This window comes from Mauremys mutica, chromosome 13 (assembly GCF_020497125.1).
Source record: "Mauremys mutica isolate MM-2020 ecotype Southern chromosome 13, ASM2049712v1, whole genome shotgun sequence".
NCBI lineage: Eukaryota > Metazoa > Chordata > Testudines > Geoemydidae > Mauremys > Mauremys mutica.
Genome location: NC_059084.1, coordinates 19,963,422 through 19,980,023, shown reverse-complemented (window position 1 = coordinate 19,980,023; position 16,602 = coordinate 19,963,422). Strand labels below are relative to the sequence as shown.

At 54.3% G+C, this 16,602-nt stretch overlaps 1 protein-coding gene across 2 annotated transcripts; it reads right to left on the bottom strand.

The window, feature by feature from the left end:
• Positions 1-323: 323 nt before the first annotated feature.
• DBNDD2 (dysbindin domain containing 2) lies at positions 324-16,254 on the bottom strand. Of its 2 annotated transcripts, none has more exons than XM_044986334.1 (4): positions 16,019-16,254; positions 6,507-6,659; positions 6,070-6,213; positions 324-4,720 (listed from the first exon to the last, which is right to left on the bottom strand). In XM_044986334.1, the coding sequence occupies exons 1-4, from the start codon at positions 16,059-16,061 to the stop codon at positions 4,518-4,520; spliced, it is 543 nt and encodes a 180-aa protein (XP_044842269.1). In that variant the 5' UTR covers positions 16,062-16,254; the 3' UTR covers positions 324-4,517. The 2 variants fall into 2 exon arrangements, with proteins under 2 accessions (XP_044842269.1, XP_044842270.1); XM_044986335.1 differs by lacking the exon at positions 16,019-16,254 and adding an exon at positions 8,088-8,195.
• Between the last annotated feature and the right edge of the window lie 348 nt (positions 16,255-16,602).

The following is a 16,602-nucleotide window of genomic DNA, read 5'->3' as shown; positions in this document are numbered from 1 at the left end:
GGGGGGGGGGGGGGGGAAATAGAAGTCAAGATCTGTTTTTCAAGGTGATAGAACATGGATTATCCTGGGGAAATGAGTATTTTCTTTGAACAGAGGAATTATATCAGATCCAACTGGGGTCCATCTAAACCAGTGGCTTGTCTCTGATGGTGGCCTGTAGTAGATACTTGAGCAGATGCTAAAAACACACAATAGACAGTTATGTAATACTTTGCCCAAAGAGGAAGTTGCTTCCTAATACTGAAAGCTAATAATGGCGTATGCTGTGAAGCAGGAAGGTTTATATTCTATAGACATGTTTACCTTAATATATATCTCGATATACATCCACCCAAGCACCTCTAAAAGCTGTGTCGGTAACTGAGTGTAGATGCCAGAGTCCATTAGTAGGAGCAGGATGTACTGATCTCTACACTTTGCCTTGCTTTTTTTTATAAAATGTTGCTACATGAACCTAATTGCATGGAAATTCCAGTTCTAGAAGTGTGTTTGGGTTTTTAGGCTGTCACTTGCTGTCTAACATTCTACTGCTTGCTGCTGTGGCCAATATATCTGTGGTTTAGCACTGGGATTACTTGTCTAATGAATATCCTCCGAGCACCATGTTCCTGGGTTTTGAGGTCTGTTGAAAATCTGGATTCTGGAGCTGTCAGTATGGATGACAGCAGGCCTGACCACTTCCCTCAGCACTGAACAGATGGAGCGATAAAACAGATTCTGACCCTGGCAAACTTTCCCTTGTTTGAAGGGCTTGGTTAACAAGCTTGTTGACAGTTATTTAATTTCTTGAGGACCTGGGATGTTGAGTTTGTCGCACTGTACAAGCCCCGGCACTTGTTTTTGCTCTCTGTGGCAGCGTGAAACAACATCTCACCAGGCCTACTCTGCAAGAACATGTTCTTATTTTCCACAGGGGCTGTGTAAGGCAATCATGTTTAATTCCTGCACTCATTTTTAATGTCTAATTACATTCCCCACTAGAGGGCAGACACGACACACATTTGAACCTGAAATTTTATTGAACCATTAACCCCATGACTACATTGCAATCTCCTCAGAGTTAATGGATTATACAACACAGGGCAGGTTTAGCATCTCACTAAGAATAGTCTGACCTGCCTACCGGAGCACGGTGCAGCCTTTCAGCAAAGCTTTAACATATGCCAAAGAGCAGGATCTTACATTATAGGGTAGACACAGTGCAAAGAGCTAGCCGTGCAAGAGACCCCCCGGTCCTGCCCTGGTTATCCTTAACTATATATAAAAGCTACTCACATCAGTTTGTATCTCAGTCTCTCAGCCAGACAAGCAGCCAAGACAAAGTGCTGTGGTTAGATGTGTATGTAAAAAATCATTTGTAAAATACCACAGTCCAAACTTGTATCATTTCTGCCATCTCCAATGTCTGGGGCATATGCTGAATTCCAGAGTTCCCAAATGAACAAAGATAATGAATAAGGCTGCAAGTCTGTCACGGTGGTCACGGATTCCATGACTTTCTGTGACCTCCGTGACTTCTGCATTGGCTGGTGTTGGCTCAGGGGCTTCCCGAGCCGGGCAGCCCGTGGGCCAGCAGCAGCAGTTTGGGTGTGTGGGAGGGGGCTCAGGGCTAGGGGCAGGCATTGAGAGGAGCAGGGGGCACTTACCTTGGGGTGGGGGTGCTCCCCGGCTCCCTCTGGCATGGCCCTGCAGCTTCTAAGTGATGGAAGAGCCAGGGGGCTCCATACGCTGCCCGCAGGCCCTGCCCTTGCAGCTCCCATTGGCGGGGAACCGCAGCCAATGAGAACTGCGCAGCCGGCGCTTGTGGCAGGAGAAGCCTGCGGAGCTCCCTGGCCCCTCCGCCGCCTAGGAGCTGCAGAGACATGCAGAGTCGGGTAGGGAGCCTGCCATCCCCACTAACCCCTGACCCCAGTACCAGCAGGGATCCCGGGCTGTGCATTGCTGCCCCCCGCCCCCCAGCACGAGTGGGGGTTCCGGGCCACCTCCCCCAGCACCCATCGTGCCCCACCCAGGTTTTAGTTAGGGGTATACAGTAAAAGTCATGGACAGGTCACAGGCCGTGAATTTTTGTTTACTGCCCATGATTGTCCATGACTTTTACTAAAAATACTCATGACTAAAACGTAGCCTTAATAATTACTATGATTCACACAAAATGTTCAGAGACAAGTCTCCAATGTTGGAAGTGCTCCCTCCCTAAGTATTGATGGGTGTGCAGGAGAAGTTCAGCGAGCTCATTTAGGGCTTGATCCTGCAACCTGCAGAACACACTAGCTCTTATGTAGTGAAACACTTATGCTTAAGGTTAAACACATGCTTGTGAGTAAGCCCATTAACTTTAATTGGCTAGCCACCTGCTTAAATGTTTATGCTTCTCTACATCAGGGCCAGAGTGCTCCACACCTTGTAGGAGCACGTGCTTGCTCAGCAGCCCATATGGAATCTAGACACATGAGCTCCATGCCAGGACTTTATAAGAGAATGTGAGGGACTCCAGGCCTAGGAGATTGGATGGGAGCTGCAGATGCTGCACAACAGAAGATCTGGCTCCAGAATGTTTTGAACCACACCCAACATCTGGAGAACACCTGCCACCATTCTGACTTGCAACGGCACAAACAAGCACTCAATGCAGCCCCAAGCAATACCCCCAAACTCACAATGTATGTCTAGCCCTATCCCCAAACCATTGAGACCTGGAAGAGCACTCCTGTAATGAACATGCCAAGCTTCTCAGCACGGGGGTGGAGATGTGCAGTACTGGAATGCTTCAGCTATGCATGAGCCAGGATGGCCAGAGGCACTGGACACACATTCTCTGGGCTTAGAAAACTCCCTGCACCACTCTGTCCATAGACTGCTGCAAACCGGCTCTGAAATAAGGATCCTGAGGGCAGTCCTTGCTCAGCAGTGGTCATTCACTTCTTGGATTTTTCCATGGGTTTAGCTGATTGCTAGGACTATATTTGTGCTGCCCCGGTCTCTCGGGAGTTGCCAATCTGCTGAGTCACTTCCTCTTTTCAGACCTTTCTTTTCCTTTTAACCTCCTTCTCTGGAAAGTGCTTTATGAGGCAGTATAGTGGACAGAATGTGACTCATCTGCACCTGGCTTTTCGTTTGATGGCACTTGGGATGCTAAATGCTGCAGCCAGGGTACAACTGTGTCTACTAGTATGTGTCTAGCTACTATGCAGCTCTGAATGCTCCCTGGGAAATGGCCTGGATCTAGAGCAATACCCAGCCTCTGTTATTTATATACCAGACTCCTCTCCTTGAGGATGCTCCATTTTCGTCATGGCAGTGACTTTGTTTTTCCTGTTAGTCTCCTTGTGGCCAAAGCTTTCCTGTATTAGAGCAGCTGGTGACAGTAGCACGCCTCCCTAAAATGGTGATGCAGCCGGATCTGTGTGTGGCTATCCTCATTCCCAAGAGTAGGAAGAGGGCAAGACAAATAGCCAGCAAGGAGGAGTCAAAGTGACAATCTGTCCTTGTATCGCAGCTAGCCAGAGCTCCAACAGCCATGCTGGGTATTCTGCTGTGCTGAGGGGGCTACTCTGCTGATGATTGGTGCTAGAAGGGTCACACAATTCATGGGGAATTGCATGAACACACTCGTGGGGTCATGTTACAGATCACAGTGCTCCCACGCCCACCAGCCCTGCGGGTTTAGTGTGGGAATCAGTACAGTCTCACTGCGGTCTCAGGCTGTCTCCTCTGTAAGCACAAGTGCAATCAAAGTCCTTTGAAAATGCAAAGCACCATAGAAGTGCTCAGTATTATTGGGATGGGTTGGTGATTTGCCCCATTAACCCCCATAGTTCTCCTCAGCGGTGGGTAATGAGGACTATGCCACTTGTATTTATGTTGGGCAGAGGAATGGCCACTGGATTGGGCTGGCGCCGCTTGTTCTCCGGCAACTGGGAAACTTTGGCTCATCTGCTACTGAGGTCTTGTCCTTGGTAGTATGGCTGTAAATGCTTTATCCCTTGCCTTAAACCTGTCTCCCCTCCCTGAGGCTCTCCTCTTCCTCCTTCTGCAGCCATTTCCTAGGTCAGACCCTCATCCCCACCAACCACCAGGCATTCATGGTTCTCCAATAACACACACCATCCCTACGGCTTATTTGACAGGAGTGTAATTTCTTTGTAGGCTCTTGTTACACATTTGCCTAGAAGGGGGAGGGGTCCCACTGGGACTGTGGGGGATGTGATCCTGCGGGGAGGCCTTGCCAGAAATGGGCACAGCACAGCTGAGGCCATGGCTCGTGTAGCAGTTCGGATGGGTGAAGCGGGAGAGTTAGTAGCAAAGCCTGAAGAGTTAATTTCTGAAGCACTACACTACCCCTCTGTTTCAGCACCACTCTCCTGACTGACTGAAGAACGTGCTGGGGGAAGCCGTCTCTCTGCTCCTTGGGATGGGGAGACGGCTCGGGTTGTCAAACAACCAGCAGCCTTCCTTCCTCTCATGCTGGCAGGTCCATGCGGAGGGTGGATGAGGAGAGAGCAGGGAGCCTGCTGCTAGCTTCTGGCCGCCTGCACTTCAGGGCTGTCCTCCTGGGGCTCGTCCTCATCCGACTGCACCACGGGGGTTTCGGTCCCCTCCTCACTGGTGTCCAGGCTGTTCAGGTCTGTGGAGACGGAGGATGTGGACGAGATCCGAGATTTGATCTCGGCTGCATTGGGCACTTGCAGGGTGATTTCCTCCTGGTAGTGGCTGGGCTCTGCCCAAGGAGAGAGGCAAGATTAGCAGAAGAAACCAACGTGCTAGCATCTTTGCAGGCCTTGTGCCCAGCCCCCTTCACCTCCACCATAGCCCTCCGCAGGCAGGCTGTGCCTTCATCCCTTTCCCAGCCCACTGCAGGGGCTACATATGTGCAGAGCGCCATTTCAGCAGGGGCAGCAACTCTGGTACACAATGTTTCTAGGCCCTTTAGGAGGAAAGGAGATGAGGCAGTGGGCTGGAACTATCCCTGTCAGGAGAGATGGGGAGTAGGAGGGATTTGGGTGGGAGTCACTGGGCTCAAAATTCTTATTGTCCATGAGCAGAGAGACATGAGCTGGCCGTACGCAGGACTGAGCTGCTGAGCTACTGATCCCTTAGCCCGACTTTGATCCCCAGCACGAGCCGGGCTGCTGCTGGAGCCGGGTCTCCTTCCCCAGTCCCAGACTTTGGCAGCAGGGCATGTGCCTCACATTCCTTCCCCATTTTTGGCAGTGGAGCCTTTTCCGTCTCGCTTGTAAAATTCCAGCTTGGGGCCTTCATGTGTGAGGCCGTTTAACTGGAACAGAGGAGAATCTGCCGCTAAATGGCTTGACTCATTCTCAGAGTGACTCATTCTCAGAGTCGCTGCAAGGAGTGCGGTATGGGGTGATCAGCCTCCTGATGCCTCCTCCTCTCCCACTAGGGTCCCCCTCCCCAGGCAATGAGCTCAACACAGGGTAACCTGCCTGGCTCTCCACTCCCCATGCGAGGAGCCCAGCCTGAGGCCACTGAGGTGCCGACACCGCCCCCAACAGGGAGCTCAGTGCAAGACAGTCAGGGTCTTGGCACCCCCACACTTTGTGCAAAGAGCTCAGCATGGGCAATCAGGACCCAGGGGCGAGTGAGTGTGGTGAGGAGTGCGGCAGGGTGTGACGGGACAGTGGCTGCTCTAGAGCAGTTTTGGGGGACAAGAATTCAGTCCTACAAACCTTAAAGAGCTCAGAGTGCACATCAGCCCTGGAAAACTTGGATCCATAATTCTCTGCTCCCAGCAATGGTGGCTGTAGTGTAGGCAGGGGACAGGTGTTTGTACAACAGTATCCTTCCCTATGATTAGATGTTGTGATGCTGAAAATGCCTGTGCCCTTTCTGCACAGCAGCCTCCATTGCTCATATCACCGATGGAACTGTACTAGCGGAGCCGTGCTGGTGTGAACTTTTCCAACCCCACAGGCCAAAGCCCCAAGTTTGTTGCTCTTCGGGATTGAAGAGAGTCACAGCAAGGCTTGGACTGGATCGAAGAACTGACCAGCTGGCATGAAGGTTGGGGGGACAGCGGGGAGCTAACAGGGAGGGTTGCGTACATACCTGGCAGGAGACCAGCAACATTGTTATCCTCTGTCCCACAGCTGAGAAACACGTCCATGGTGTCCTGGTCAGAAAGGTCCATCATCTCCATCTGCTCCAGCATATCCACATTCACCTCCATGGAGGAAATGCTGCCCAGCGGAGCTGCAGAGACACGGGCCACAAAACTAGGGAGGGCCCATCACTAGTGCCAGTCAGATGAGAAACTCTTAGCCCTGGACCAGCAGCACTGAGAGTCTATGAGTCTATGAGAAGACGATGCCATGGGAGGCCAGCTTGTGGGACTAGCCTGCTGGCTTGTTTATTGTGTGAGCTCTTCAGGGCTCTTATCTTTATGGCCTGTTCAGGGCTCTATAAATAACAGGTCACCCCCTCTGCACGGCCTTCCATCCCATTCTGTGTGTAACAGATGCCTCCCCCTACCCCACGGAACTTACGTCTCCTGTGCTCTATCTGCAGGTGGGACATAGGGAAGAAGAAATCCACATCATGCTGGAAAACCTCCTCAAAGAACTTCTGCCTGTCACGTAACTTGAGCTGCTGCTGCATCTGCTCTGGCTCCAGTCCCCGCTGCCCATGCTCCATGTCAGCTGTAGAGGAACAAGGTGGAAGATCAGGCACAGGCTAGATGCAGTCAGATGGGGCATGGGAGATCAGCCAAGGCCAAGAAGGGCTGCATAAGTCCACCCTATTCCGTCTATCAGTGTCCTGCAGGATAGGTATTGCTCTCCTGCTCTACTTTACCCATGGGGGTGCATTGTGATTTGGTAGCAATAGAAGAGGTATTACAGGCCATGGAGCTTGCTCCAGCAGTGCACTCTGAGCTGGGGACCACTGCTACTGACTCTCCTCCTGTGATATAGCCCAGTCTGGTGTCCACAGCTGCAATGGCCATCTCATACTTTGGGCTTCCCCACCTTTCTTCCAGGGTTCTCAAAGCACTCTACAAACTTTAACTCTCACCCCCTCCGTGAGAGGGGATTAGTGTTCTGTTATCCCCATTTTCCAGAGAGGGAACCTGAGGCACAGAAAGCAGAAGTGACTTGCCCAGGGTCACCCAGTATCAGAGCCAGGAATAGAACCAGGTCCTCCTGACTCACAGGCCTCTGCTCTAACCACTAATCAGCGGTTCTCAAACTGTGGGTCGGGACCCAAAGTGGGTCGCAACCCCATTTTAATGGGGTTGCCAGGGCCAGCATTAGACTTGCTGAGACCCAGGGCTTGGGCTCCGGCCCCCTGTCTGTCCCCCGCAGAGCACTGGGGCTCAGGCTCCAACCCCCTCTCTTCCCCCACCCGGGGCAGCAGGGCTCAGGCTCCGGCCCTCCACCCCCGGCGTCATGTAGTAATTTTGTTGTCAGAAAGGTACAATGAAGTTTGAAAACCCCTGCACTAGATGACACTCCTGCCTTGCTTGGCAGAGAGGAAACATGGCAGCACAGATGGTGACCATTCAGGACTGTGTAACCAGAGTGATCGGGTGTACGTGATATGGGGTAGTCTCAGCTCCAACCTGTCACACTCTGGTTTTCCTGCTGCCTTAACCGGAGAGTTGCCTTTGAATATTAACACAGCAGAAACTCTCCCAGGACTGAGAAATGTGACAGTAATAAAATGGCATTAACATCCCCACTCCCGCCTACAAACACTCCCCTCCATACGCCAGTCTATAATCCCAGTCTCCCCGCCACACACAAACAGGCTCCTCCATTCGCCCCACCCCCCTTCACACACAACCAGCCTGGATCTTTGCATTTGCATTCCTTTCATCCCACCCATGGTTTAACTCTGCTCCCAAGAGCAACGAGGAGTCACTGAGCGAAGAGGGCTGAGCCCTCCGCAGGGAACAAGGTTGTGGAGAGCCAGTTCCTCCTAAGCACAGCAGGGCCCGTCTCTGTCCCTCCTGCTTTAGGAAACCAGAGGAGCAAAGAACCTGCAGCCCTTCTAGCTTGGCCAATTGGTTTCCTGGGCCCAGATCCGCTCAGGTGTTTGAGTGCAATGGAATTTAGGAGCCTAAATACCTTTGAGGAATTGGGCCTTGCTGGTTTATTCCAGCAGCTGCCTGGATGCTTCCAGACTGGAGTCTCATTCTAGGATCCGTCTCTGCTACTCTTGGCCAGGCAAGGAAAATGTGACAACCCAGCCGGGCAGGGCAGAAACCAAGGAAACCAAACAAACATCCTAGCCTGTCCCCATCCCAGCACTGACCAAACCCACCTCCTGCTGCTGGATCCCAGCAAAGGGCAGCAATTGCCTGGGATCCCCACCCTGGCTGGCAGGGGCTGTGTCTGTATCAGGACCAGAATGTTATAACATAAGACCCCAGAGGAAACCAACTTCTTCTTCCATCCCCTGCCAACACCTGCCCCAGGGAAACCCCTCAGGGCTAAACTCCCTGCCCAGACACCTGCCCCAGGGACACCCAGCAGGGCTAAATCCCCCCCACCCCCAATACCTGCCATAGGGAAATCTCTTAAGGCTAAACTTCTTCCCCATCAGACATCTGCCCCAGGGAAACCCCTCAGGACTAATCTCCGCCTTCCCCTCCCCCACCTGCTGCAGGGAAACCCTTCAAAACGAAACACCCTACTCCAGACATCTGCCCCAGGGAAACCCCTCAGGACTAAACTCCCTGCCCAGACACCTGCCCCAGGGAAACCCCTCAGGGCTAAACTCCCTGCCCAGACACCTGCCCCAGGGAAACCCCTCAGGGCTAAACTCCTGCATCTGAAATATACTGAACAGGAACCAGCTGCCAACGCTGTGTGACTTATAGCTCCTGGTGACCTGCACATTTCCCTGGGATTCTGTATTCATTTCTGGTTCTGCTTGTCCCATTACTGCTGGGTCCATTTCCAGGCTCCAACTCGCCTGGCATAAGTTCTGGTTCCAAGATGCCCAGCCCAGGTCTAGGCCTCTCCACTTACTGCAGCCAGAGAGCTCAGTGCCAGCCCCTGCTGCTGTCTGTCTCCTTGTCCATTGCCAAGGGCTGGGCTGGCGAGGTGCCCATGCAGCCAGGATCTCACACGCTTTGCCAAGAGACTAAACCCCGTGTTGAAAGCACCTTAACAACATGTCGAGATTAAGCCCATTTTACTTTCCTTGCTGGTCTCACCATCGGCTGCTGCACTGGCCAGGAGCTCATTCTCCTCCTTATCCTGGTGCAGGGCCACACAGAATCCAAGCCCCCCGATCCCTTCACTCCCACACATACTCGCTAATCCATCAGCAACACCAGAGCTGTGTCAGAGAAAGTCTGGGAGGCAGAGAAGGGCTGAGGGAACAGCTATGGCACAGAGGCAGGGAGGAGACTGGGGTGGTCTAATTACAAAGCTCTGGGCTGCACAAAGAACAGGTTAACCCTGGAGGATTGTGTCTCCCTCAATTAGCACTGAGGTAACTCTAGGCCCCTTTGGCAGCCCCTGCAGGGTAGCTAATGATTTAGTCATGGAGGCCACAGCAGTCATGGATTCCGTGACTTTCCCGCACCTCCATGACGTGTAGGGCTTCAGGAGGCGGAGGCAGGATTGTGCGCCCCTGCCCTGAAACTGGGGCTGGCTGGAACCAGGACCCTGCAGCCCCAGCCCCACAGCTTCCACCAGGAGCTTCAGCCGGGGTGCACTCCCTAGCCCCACGGTGTCCCAGGCTTGGCGGAGGCTGCATCCAGGGCCGTGCGCCCAAACCCTGGGGCGTTCCAGGCTTGGCAGGTGCTGCATCCGGGGCTGTGTGCTCCTGCCCGGCAGCTGCACTGGGGGCAGTGCATCCCACTCGCAGCTTCCATGGCTGTGTGCCACCCCCAGCTGCGGCTGAGGCTTGGTGGGAGCTGCAGCCACAGCCACACACCCCTGTCCCGGTCCGGAGCTGTGGCCCGCTGGCGGAGGGCTCGGCCTGACCGTCCCCTCTGCCGTGGGACTCCACTCTTCCCCGCTATGTAGCTCTGCGCCTGGGTTATTTTTAGTAATGTCACGGACAGGTCACTGGCTCTGTGAATTTTTGTTTATTGCCCGTGACCTGTCCATGACTTTTACTAAAAATAACCATGATAAAATGACATGATAAAATGATACTAATGACACAGCCCAGCTGCATGGAGCCTGCCCTATTGTGCTTTCCCACCAGGGCAGAGTCACCAGCTTCCCACTGCTCCAGGAAAGCTGCAGCTGTAGCATTGTTGGAATCCATGGCTAACAGGCTGGACCATCCAGTGGCTTGTCACAATTTTCCCAGGGAAAGTGGCCAGCAAATTCAAGTACCAACAAAGTAGTGCAGAGAAGCCAAGCTTCAGGTACTGGGAGCGTTAAGCTGCTCTAGTGAAACCCCTGAGAGCTGGGGACACTTTGGAGAAGGTGATCCTGAAGTTCTTGCACCTCACACTCCTTCCCAAGGTCCCGCATTCCTCATATCCTTGGCATCAACAGCGTCCACAACCACAGGCTGGCTTCTACAACCACAGCGTGACTCTTACTATGTGTTTGTACAGCACCTAGCACAGCAGGGCCTATCCTCAGTCAGGGTCCCTAGATACTATTGCAATATCAATATGAACCTAACAGATTAATAATACTGCTGTTTGGGGGCCCAATAGCCTATATGTTACAACTTCACTTTCCAGTAGAGCAACAAGCACCATGTGATCTACTCGATGTACCTATTCCATTGGAACAGGGGACACAGTGGAAACAGGGACACACTGACCCCAGTCACTCTAGTGTTGGAGGAAAGCACAGTGCCCTGGGTTCCCTTTGATTTGAGCCCTGTCTGTGGAGGTGAGCTCCCAACCTCTACCCGGAGGAGGCACTGTCTGTATGCAGGAGGGAAAGGGGGAACGCACGGCTATTCCAGTCTCAGGCCCTCCCTGCAAGAACATTTGCAGGATAAAGGGTAAGGCCATCCTAAGAGTTTGCAATTTTCTACACTGTTAATGCACACATTGTACATCTCTCTCTCAAGACATGACAATTACAGCCATGGGCTGTTCCATGCACCCAGGAGGAGATGCAGGGAGGTGGCATGGGTTGGTACACTAACAGTTGCTGCTGGTGTATCAAGAGTTGTGCTAGCGCCTCAATGGGGAAGATGTGCCTGGATTTATTAGCAAACTTGTCTGTACATTCCTTGGCGAGCTTTTATTAGCCAGCTGAGTAGCCGGCACTGAAATACCATTATGTAACTAAGGCAGGCATCAAGCAAGATGTGCAGCGGGGTGACTGACTGGTGACTGCAGTGAGAAACTGAGATGGAGCCTTTTTCCCCACTTCCTCATCTCAGCTCCCTCTCTCCCCTCCCCCTCGCTCTGTTCCTGTGTCTCAGGCACTCTAGGAGGCCAAGAGCTCTGCTCATGTATTTGCAGCTAAATACCCGCCATGGAGGAAATAAAAGAGAGTAACATTCCCTGTCTCTGCCCTTCGCCATGTGACTGATGGTCACATTCTCCTCGCTGTCAGTCCCTGTGATTGTCTCATCAGGATGGCATGTTCCCAGCAAGTGACACACACTCACACAATGCAGCCCCTGTGCGCTGCAGGGAATTCATTCTGAGGTTTAAATACCTGCTGGTGGTCTTTTTTACAAGGCACTCAACCAATGGGCTGAAGCTTATGCACATTCGCCGCTGGGACACAGCACTGCCTTCCCTGGATCGCTGACCCCCCAACACGTCAGCCTGTCACTTCCCAAGAGCGTGAAATGGCACCAGGCTCCCTGCTGCCTTCAAATCCTTCCGGCTCTTGCTGCTCATTAGGCACCAAAGCCTATAGAAGAACTGGACCTGAATGCAAGTGTGGGGACTGAAGGGAGAGGAGCCAGCCTACCACAGGCCCGTGAGAAGGAAACAGATATGGGGATTTCCTTCTACTGCCATTGCTCAGCTTCTTCAGTCCCAGCCTCTCCCAGCAGCAGAAAGCAATGTAAGGAGCCGGGGAGGTGTTCTGGCTCCGGAGACTCCAGTGCCACCCTGCCTTAGCAAGAGGTACTGAAAGAAACAGGGCAGATACGCTGGCTGGGTTGCACAGCTGGGATTCTCTGTCTCTCAGCATGAGACCCTGTAGGGTGACTGCAGAAAGGCCAGACATGGAAGGTGCTCATAGCTCCTCTATTCCCCATCTTCCTGCAGGAAGCATAATAGTGAGTGGTGCAGGAGTACCAGCCACAAGGCGCTCCTAGCCATTCCACACCAGCAGGGACCGGTGCCAAGCATTGGCTTTGGGTAGCTCCCAACAACTGAGGGTGACATGAGCCCTAGGGGTGATATGGCTGAATGGATTCTTTGGGACACAGTGAGATCTTTTCACTGATCTCTTGGGCTGAGCGCTGAGCACACGGCAGCTTGTCTGGCCATGTTTCCGCTGGGAGTGGACACGTTTGTCATTTCCTCTTGTCCTGCCAGATCCTAGTACAAATCCCACTCTGTGCACCAGGCAGTTTGAATGGCTGCGGGGTGGGGGGGGCTTGTTAAAGGAGGCACAATACAAGAGGAGATGGGGAGAGGGTTTTCTTTAATTGATGTCTCTTTAAATCCCTTGAAAACTCCCCAAGAGATTAAAGAAACAGAGTAAGCCATGAATGGGGCAAGGTCAGGGGGAAAGGGGAGGTCAACAGAGTATAAATGAGGGAAGAGGGTACATTCTGTAGGGTGTGGATCAGTTCTCTAGGGAGCAACTCCAAGGAACACAGTTTCACCCCTGATCTAGCCATGCCATGACTGGGCAGTCCCTCAAAAGCATCCCCCCAGGCCCTGTGAACCAGAACAGGGACGCACTGACCCCGTTCACACTAGTGGTGGAGGAAATCACAGTACCCTGGGCTCCCTTTGATTTGAGCCCTGCCAGAAGGAGGCATTACAGGGAACAGGTCGAGGCAGTGACTGTGGGGGAAGCTCGCAGCTACTCCAGTCTCAGCCCTCTGAGCAAGAACATTGCAGGATAAAGGGTAAAGCCACCCTAAAATTTGCAATTTCCTTCAGTCTCCGGGAGAGGCAGCTGGAACACAACCGTTGGAATAACCTAGAAGAGGCCTGGACGATGAGCTAACCATAAACTGGATGTCTGGAACCTGCCGAATGCTCCTGTACAAACTCTCTGCGCAGCCTCCCTCTCAGATTCCGCATCTGGCCTTGTATCGCAGCAAAAGGAAAAACTTAAACCCAAGCCTGCCGGGTGAGAGGGAGTGCACAGGAGGGGTAGAGGGAGGGAAGTGGTTTTAGCAAAGACAGAGCAGGAAAAAACAGGAGGGCGGAGAGCGAGTGTGTCAGTGGGGTGAGGAGGTGGCACCTTGTGATCCTGGTTTCTGACATGGATTCTTCATGAACGGTATTCGGTATTTTTCCAGCCAATCCTCAACTCCTCTGTGACTCCACACTAAAAATATCCCCACAGCCCAGAGCTCTCTCCCCAGCAGAGGCCGCGTCACAAGACCCTGCTATTTACAGGGCCTGATTCACTTGACATAGAACCCTGAGCAGGATAAGCCAGGAGAGCATTCGGGAGGATGAGAGGAGGTGGGGAGGCTCATAAGCCACACAGGGGATATTTACATAGCCCCTGGCAGCAAACCTCCCAGCCCAGGTCGACAGACTCAGGCTACAGGAACTTGCGCTAGTGCTCTCATAATAGCAGTGTAGACAGCACTGTGACGTTGCAGCACGGTCTGGAGCTTGGGCTCTGAAGCCTAGGGAGGGGGGTGGTCTTCACAGTCCGAGCTCCAGCACAAGCCACACTTCAAAGCACTGCCCACACCGCTATTTTTAGAGCGCTCGGGTGAGTCCTGCTAGCCTGCGTCTGTCGACCCAGGCTGGGAGGCTCGCTGCTGCAGGCTGCATGGACCGGCAGCCTCCACACCATGTTCTGCCCCACTCACTGGAGCTTTTCCAAGTCCTGCTGAGAGGCTCATTAAAGGAGCTGGGATACCACCTCGTCTCTCCTCCCCAGCTTTGCCTGGAGCTGGCCTGGCTGTGCAGAATCCTTCACTGACTCACTATCTGCTCGGCTCCATGGAGCTTCTCCATACAGAACACTTGCTGCTTCAGGGGTTTGCTCCTGTCCTTAGGTTCCACAGGTGATGGAGAGCTTTGCCGTTCCAGATCAGACAACGTCCCAGCCAGCCCTGGGCCCGGCTTCTGGCAAAGGCCAGTGCCAGATGCTTCACAGGAAAGCAGCCTGCACCCCCACCAAAAGGAATGCCCTCAGCGGAGGACACAGGGCTATCCATGCCAGGATAGGACAAGCCAGTCCTACTACCCAGCAGCTTGAGAGGTGACTGCCTGGATCTCAGCATGTAGAACTACTAATGATATTACAATAGGATGTGAAAGGATGGAGGCGCCAATCACCATGGGGCGTAGAAGAGAGACTTCAGGGGAGGCTGGTGCATGGTGACTGCGAGATGGAGGCAGGGGGGTTGGTGGCTGTGCAGAGGTGAGCGGCCAGGAAATAGGGATTGTAGAACTGAGGGCTTTGGTGAGGGAGCTGCTGCCTGGTGGGGTGGAGAGGTGCACTGCCTGTGTGGGGGGAGGTGGAGAGGAGCTGGTGGGTGGGTTGTGTGGGGTGTAGGGAGAGATGTGGGAAGGCGCTGGCGGAAGGGAGCTATGGGGTGTATGGAGGGATGTGGGAGGGCACTGGTGTATGAGTTGTATGGCTGAATTGTCTGGGGAAGGACAGAGAAGGGCTATGCCTGTGGGAGGAGAGGGCTGCCATGTCCATGAGCCCATTGGTGGGGGGTGCTCTGCCTGGTGCCTGTTCACAGCACAGTTTGCGGCTGCTGCCTGTGGAGTCTATGCTGCTCCAGCCGGGGCCTGGCAGCAGCTTCCGAGGATGAGCCAGAGCTAAACAATTCACTAAAAAAGGAAAGGGTTCAGGGAGTCGTGTGCCGGGGGCAAGGCATGGGGGAGCAGAGCGCCACTGGGTTAGCACTTCCACGCGGACAAAACCGCAACTCCCTCCATCAGTCAGTACCTTTGTGTACATGTACACACAGTCACACACACACACACACACACACAGAGGGGACTGACACAGACAGAACACAGGGAGGCGTCTAGACTAAACTGTGGCTGAGCAGTAATTGCTCATGTTTGACTGTAAATTTACAGAGCAAACATTTGGCTGAGAGATGCACACAGTGCAAGGCAGATCCAGGTGTGGCTGAGTAGGTGTGCAATGTAAGTGTGTGAGAGAAGGAGCGAGTGGGTGTGTAGGTGAAAGTTGTGTGAAACAGACGGGAAGTGTGTGTGAGTCATGGGTGACGGCCAGTGCCTGTGCCCATGATATATGACACTTTGGGGATGGGGGTGAATCAGCCGGTTTCTGTACAATAGTCAGGATTGTTCTGGGCTGTTGACCACTGCAAGATAATTGTGAATCCCTAAACGCAGTGTTTTAAGTGGCTTGGGAAAATAAGGGGGGTTGGGGGGAGTAATGACACTCCCAGCTGCAATAAATGGTAGGGCAGCGCTTTCACCCTTAGTGAGCCGACTCAGCTTTAGTTCTTTTTTGCCAGGACTGTGACCCCTGGCGACCCTGCCCACTCTAAGTCCCCCTGAGCTGGGCCCGCGAAAGAGCTGCATGTCAGCAGCGTGCCCCCCACAGCTGCTGTCTGTGTGCCTGGGTGAGAGCGGGCACTGGCCTCCGGCTGGCGGTGGTGGCTGTGCCGGGGATACAGGGGGTTGCTCCAAGCCCCGCTCAGTGCAGCGGGCATCAGGAGCGCGCCCTCAGCCTCACGTGGGTCTCAACCCTGGGGCGCTGTCCGGGCCAGGGAGGGTCCCTGCTGTGGGGCGCATTGGAGCAGAGATTTCACCGGGGGGGGGGGTCTCCTGCTCGGTCCTGCACAGGTCCCTCCATGCCCACTCCCGGAGTCAGCGGCGGGGTGATCCCACCCACCGAGCCGGGGGGACCCTCGCTGGGAAGCCACCGGGGACAAATACCCAGCCCCGCACCAGCCTTCCCGAGACGGGACTTACAGGGCAGCCTCCTGCTCTGGCTGTGAGCTCCGGGTCCGGACATGGCCAGCGGCGGGCGGGCAGGCGGGCGCTGTCTGCGGCAGGCAGCCCAGGGCGCGCTCAGGGCTGGGCGGGTGCAGGGGGCGCTGCAGCCCGGGGCACGCTTCTCCCGCCAGGCGGGGCAGGCAGCGCTCCAGCGGGGCTGGCCCGGCCGAGCGTGCAACTGGGGCTGCCTCCCGGGCCGGGCTGGCTGGGGCTCGGCAGACTGTACCAACTGCGTGATCCGGAGGGGGCGGGGATTGCAGCTCGCACGGGCTCCCGGCTCCCGCCGGCTGTACCAAGGCCAAGGGCTGGAGCCTGGGAGCTGGGGGGCTGCCTGCGAGGGAGCGGGGGCAGCGGGGCGGGAAAGGGAGCAGGAGAGGCTGAGGTTCCCGTTAGGGCGGCTGGGAAGCAGGTGCAGGCGGGACCCAAGAGAGCAGCCTGCCCCCGGCTGGAACGGGTGTGTCTAGGGCGAGCTTCTCAGCACTGACCCTGCAACCCCAGGCTCAGCCCCTTCCAGGCACTGCAGCGCTGGCCCTGTTTGCACAGGACGGGGTCTGGCCAGG

Bases quoted from the DNA above. Each gene is read 5' to 3' on its own strand.
- DBNDD2 (XM_044986334.1), bottom strand. From the start codon at position 16,061: ATGTCCGGACCCGGAGCTCACAGCCAGAGCAGGAGGCTGCCCT. The intron at 6,214-6,506 runs GTAAGTTCCGTG...GTGTCTCTGCAG, and splicing joins GCAGATAGAGCACAGGAGAC to CTCCGCTGGGCAGCATTTCC. The intron at 4,721-6,069 runs GTATGTACGCAA...CTCCTTGGGCAG, and splicing joins TGTTGCTGGTCTCCTGCCAG to AGCCCAGCCACTACCAGGAG.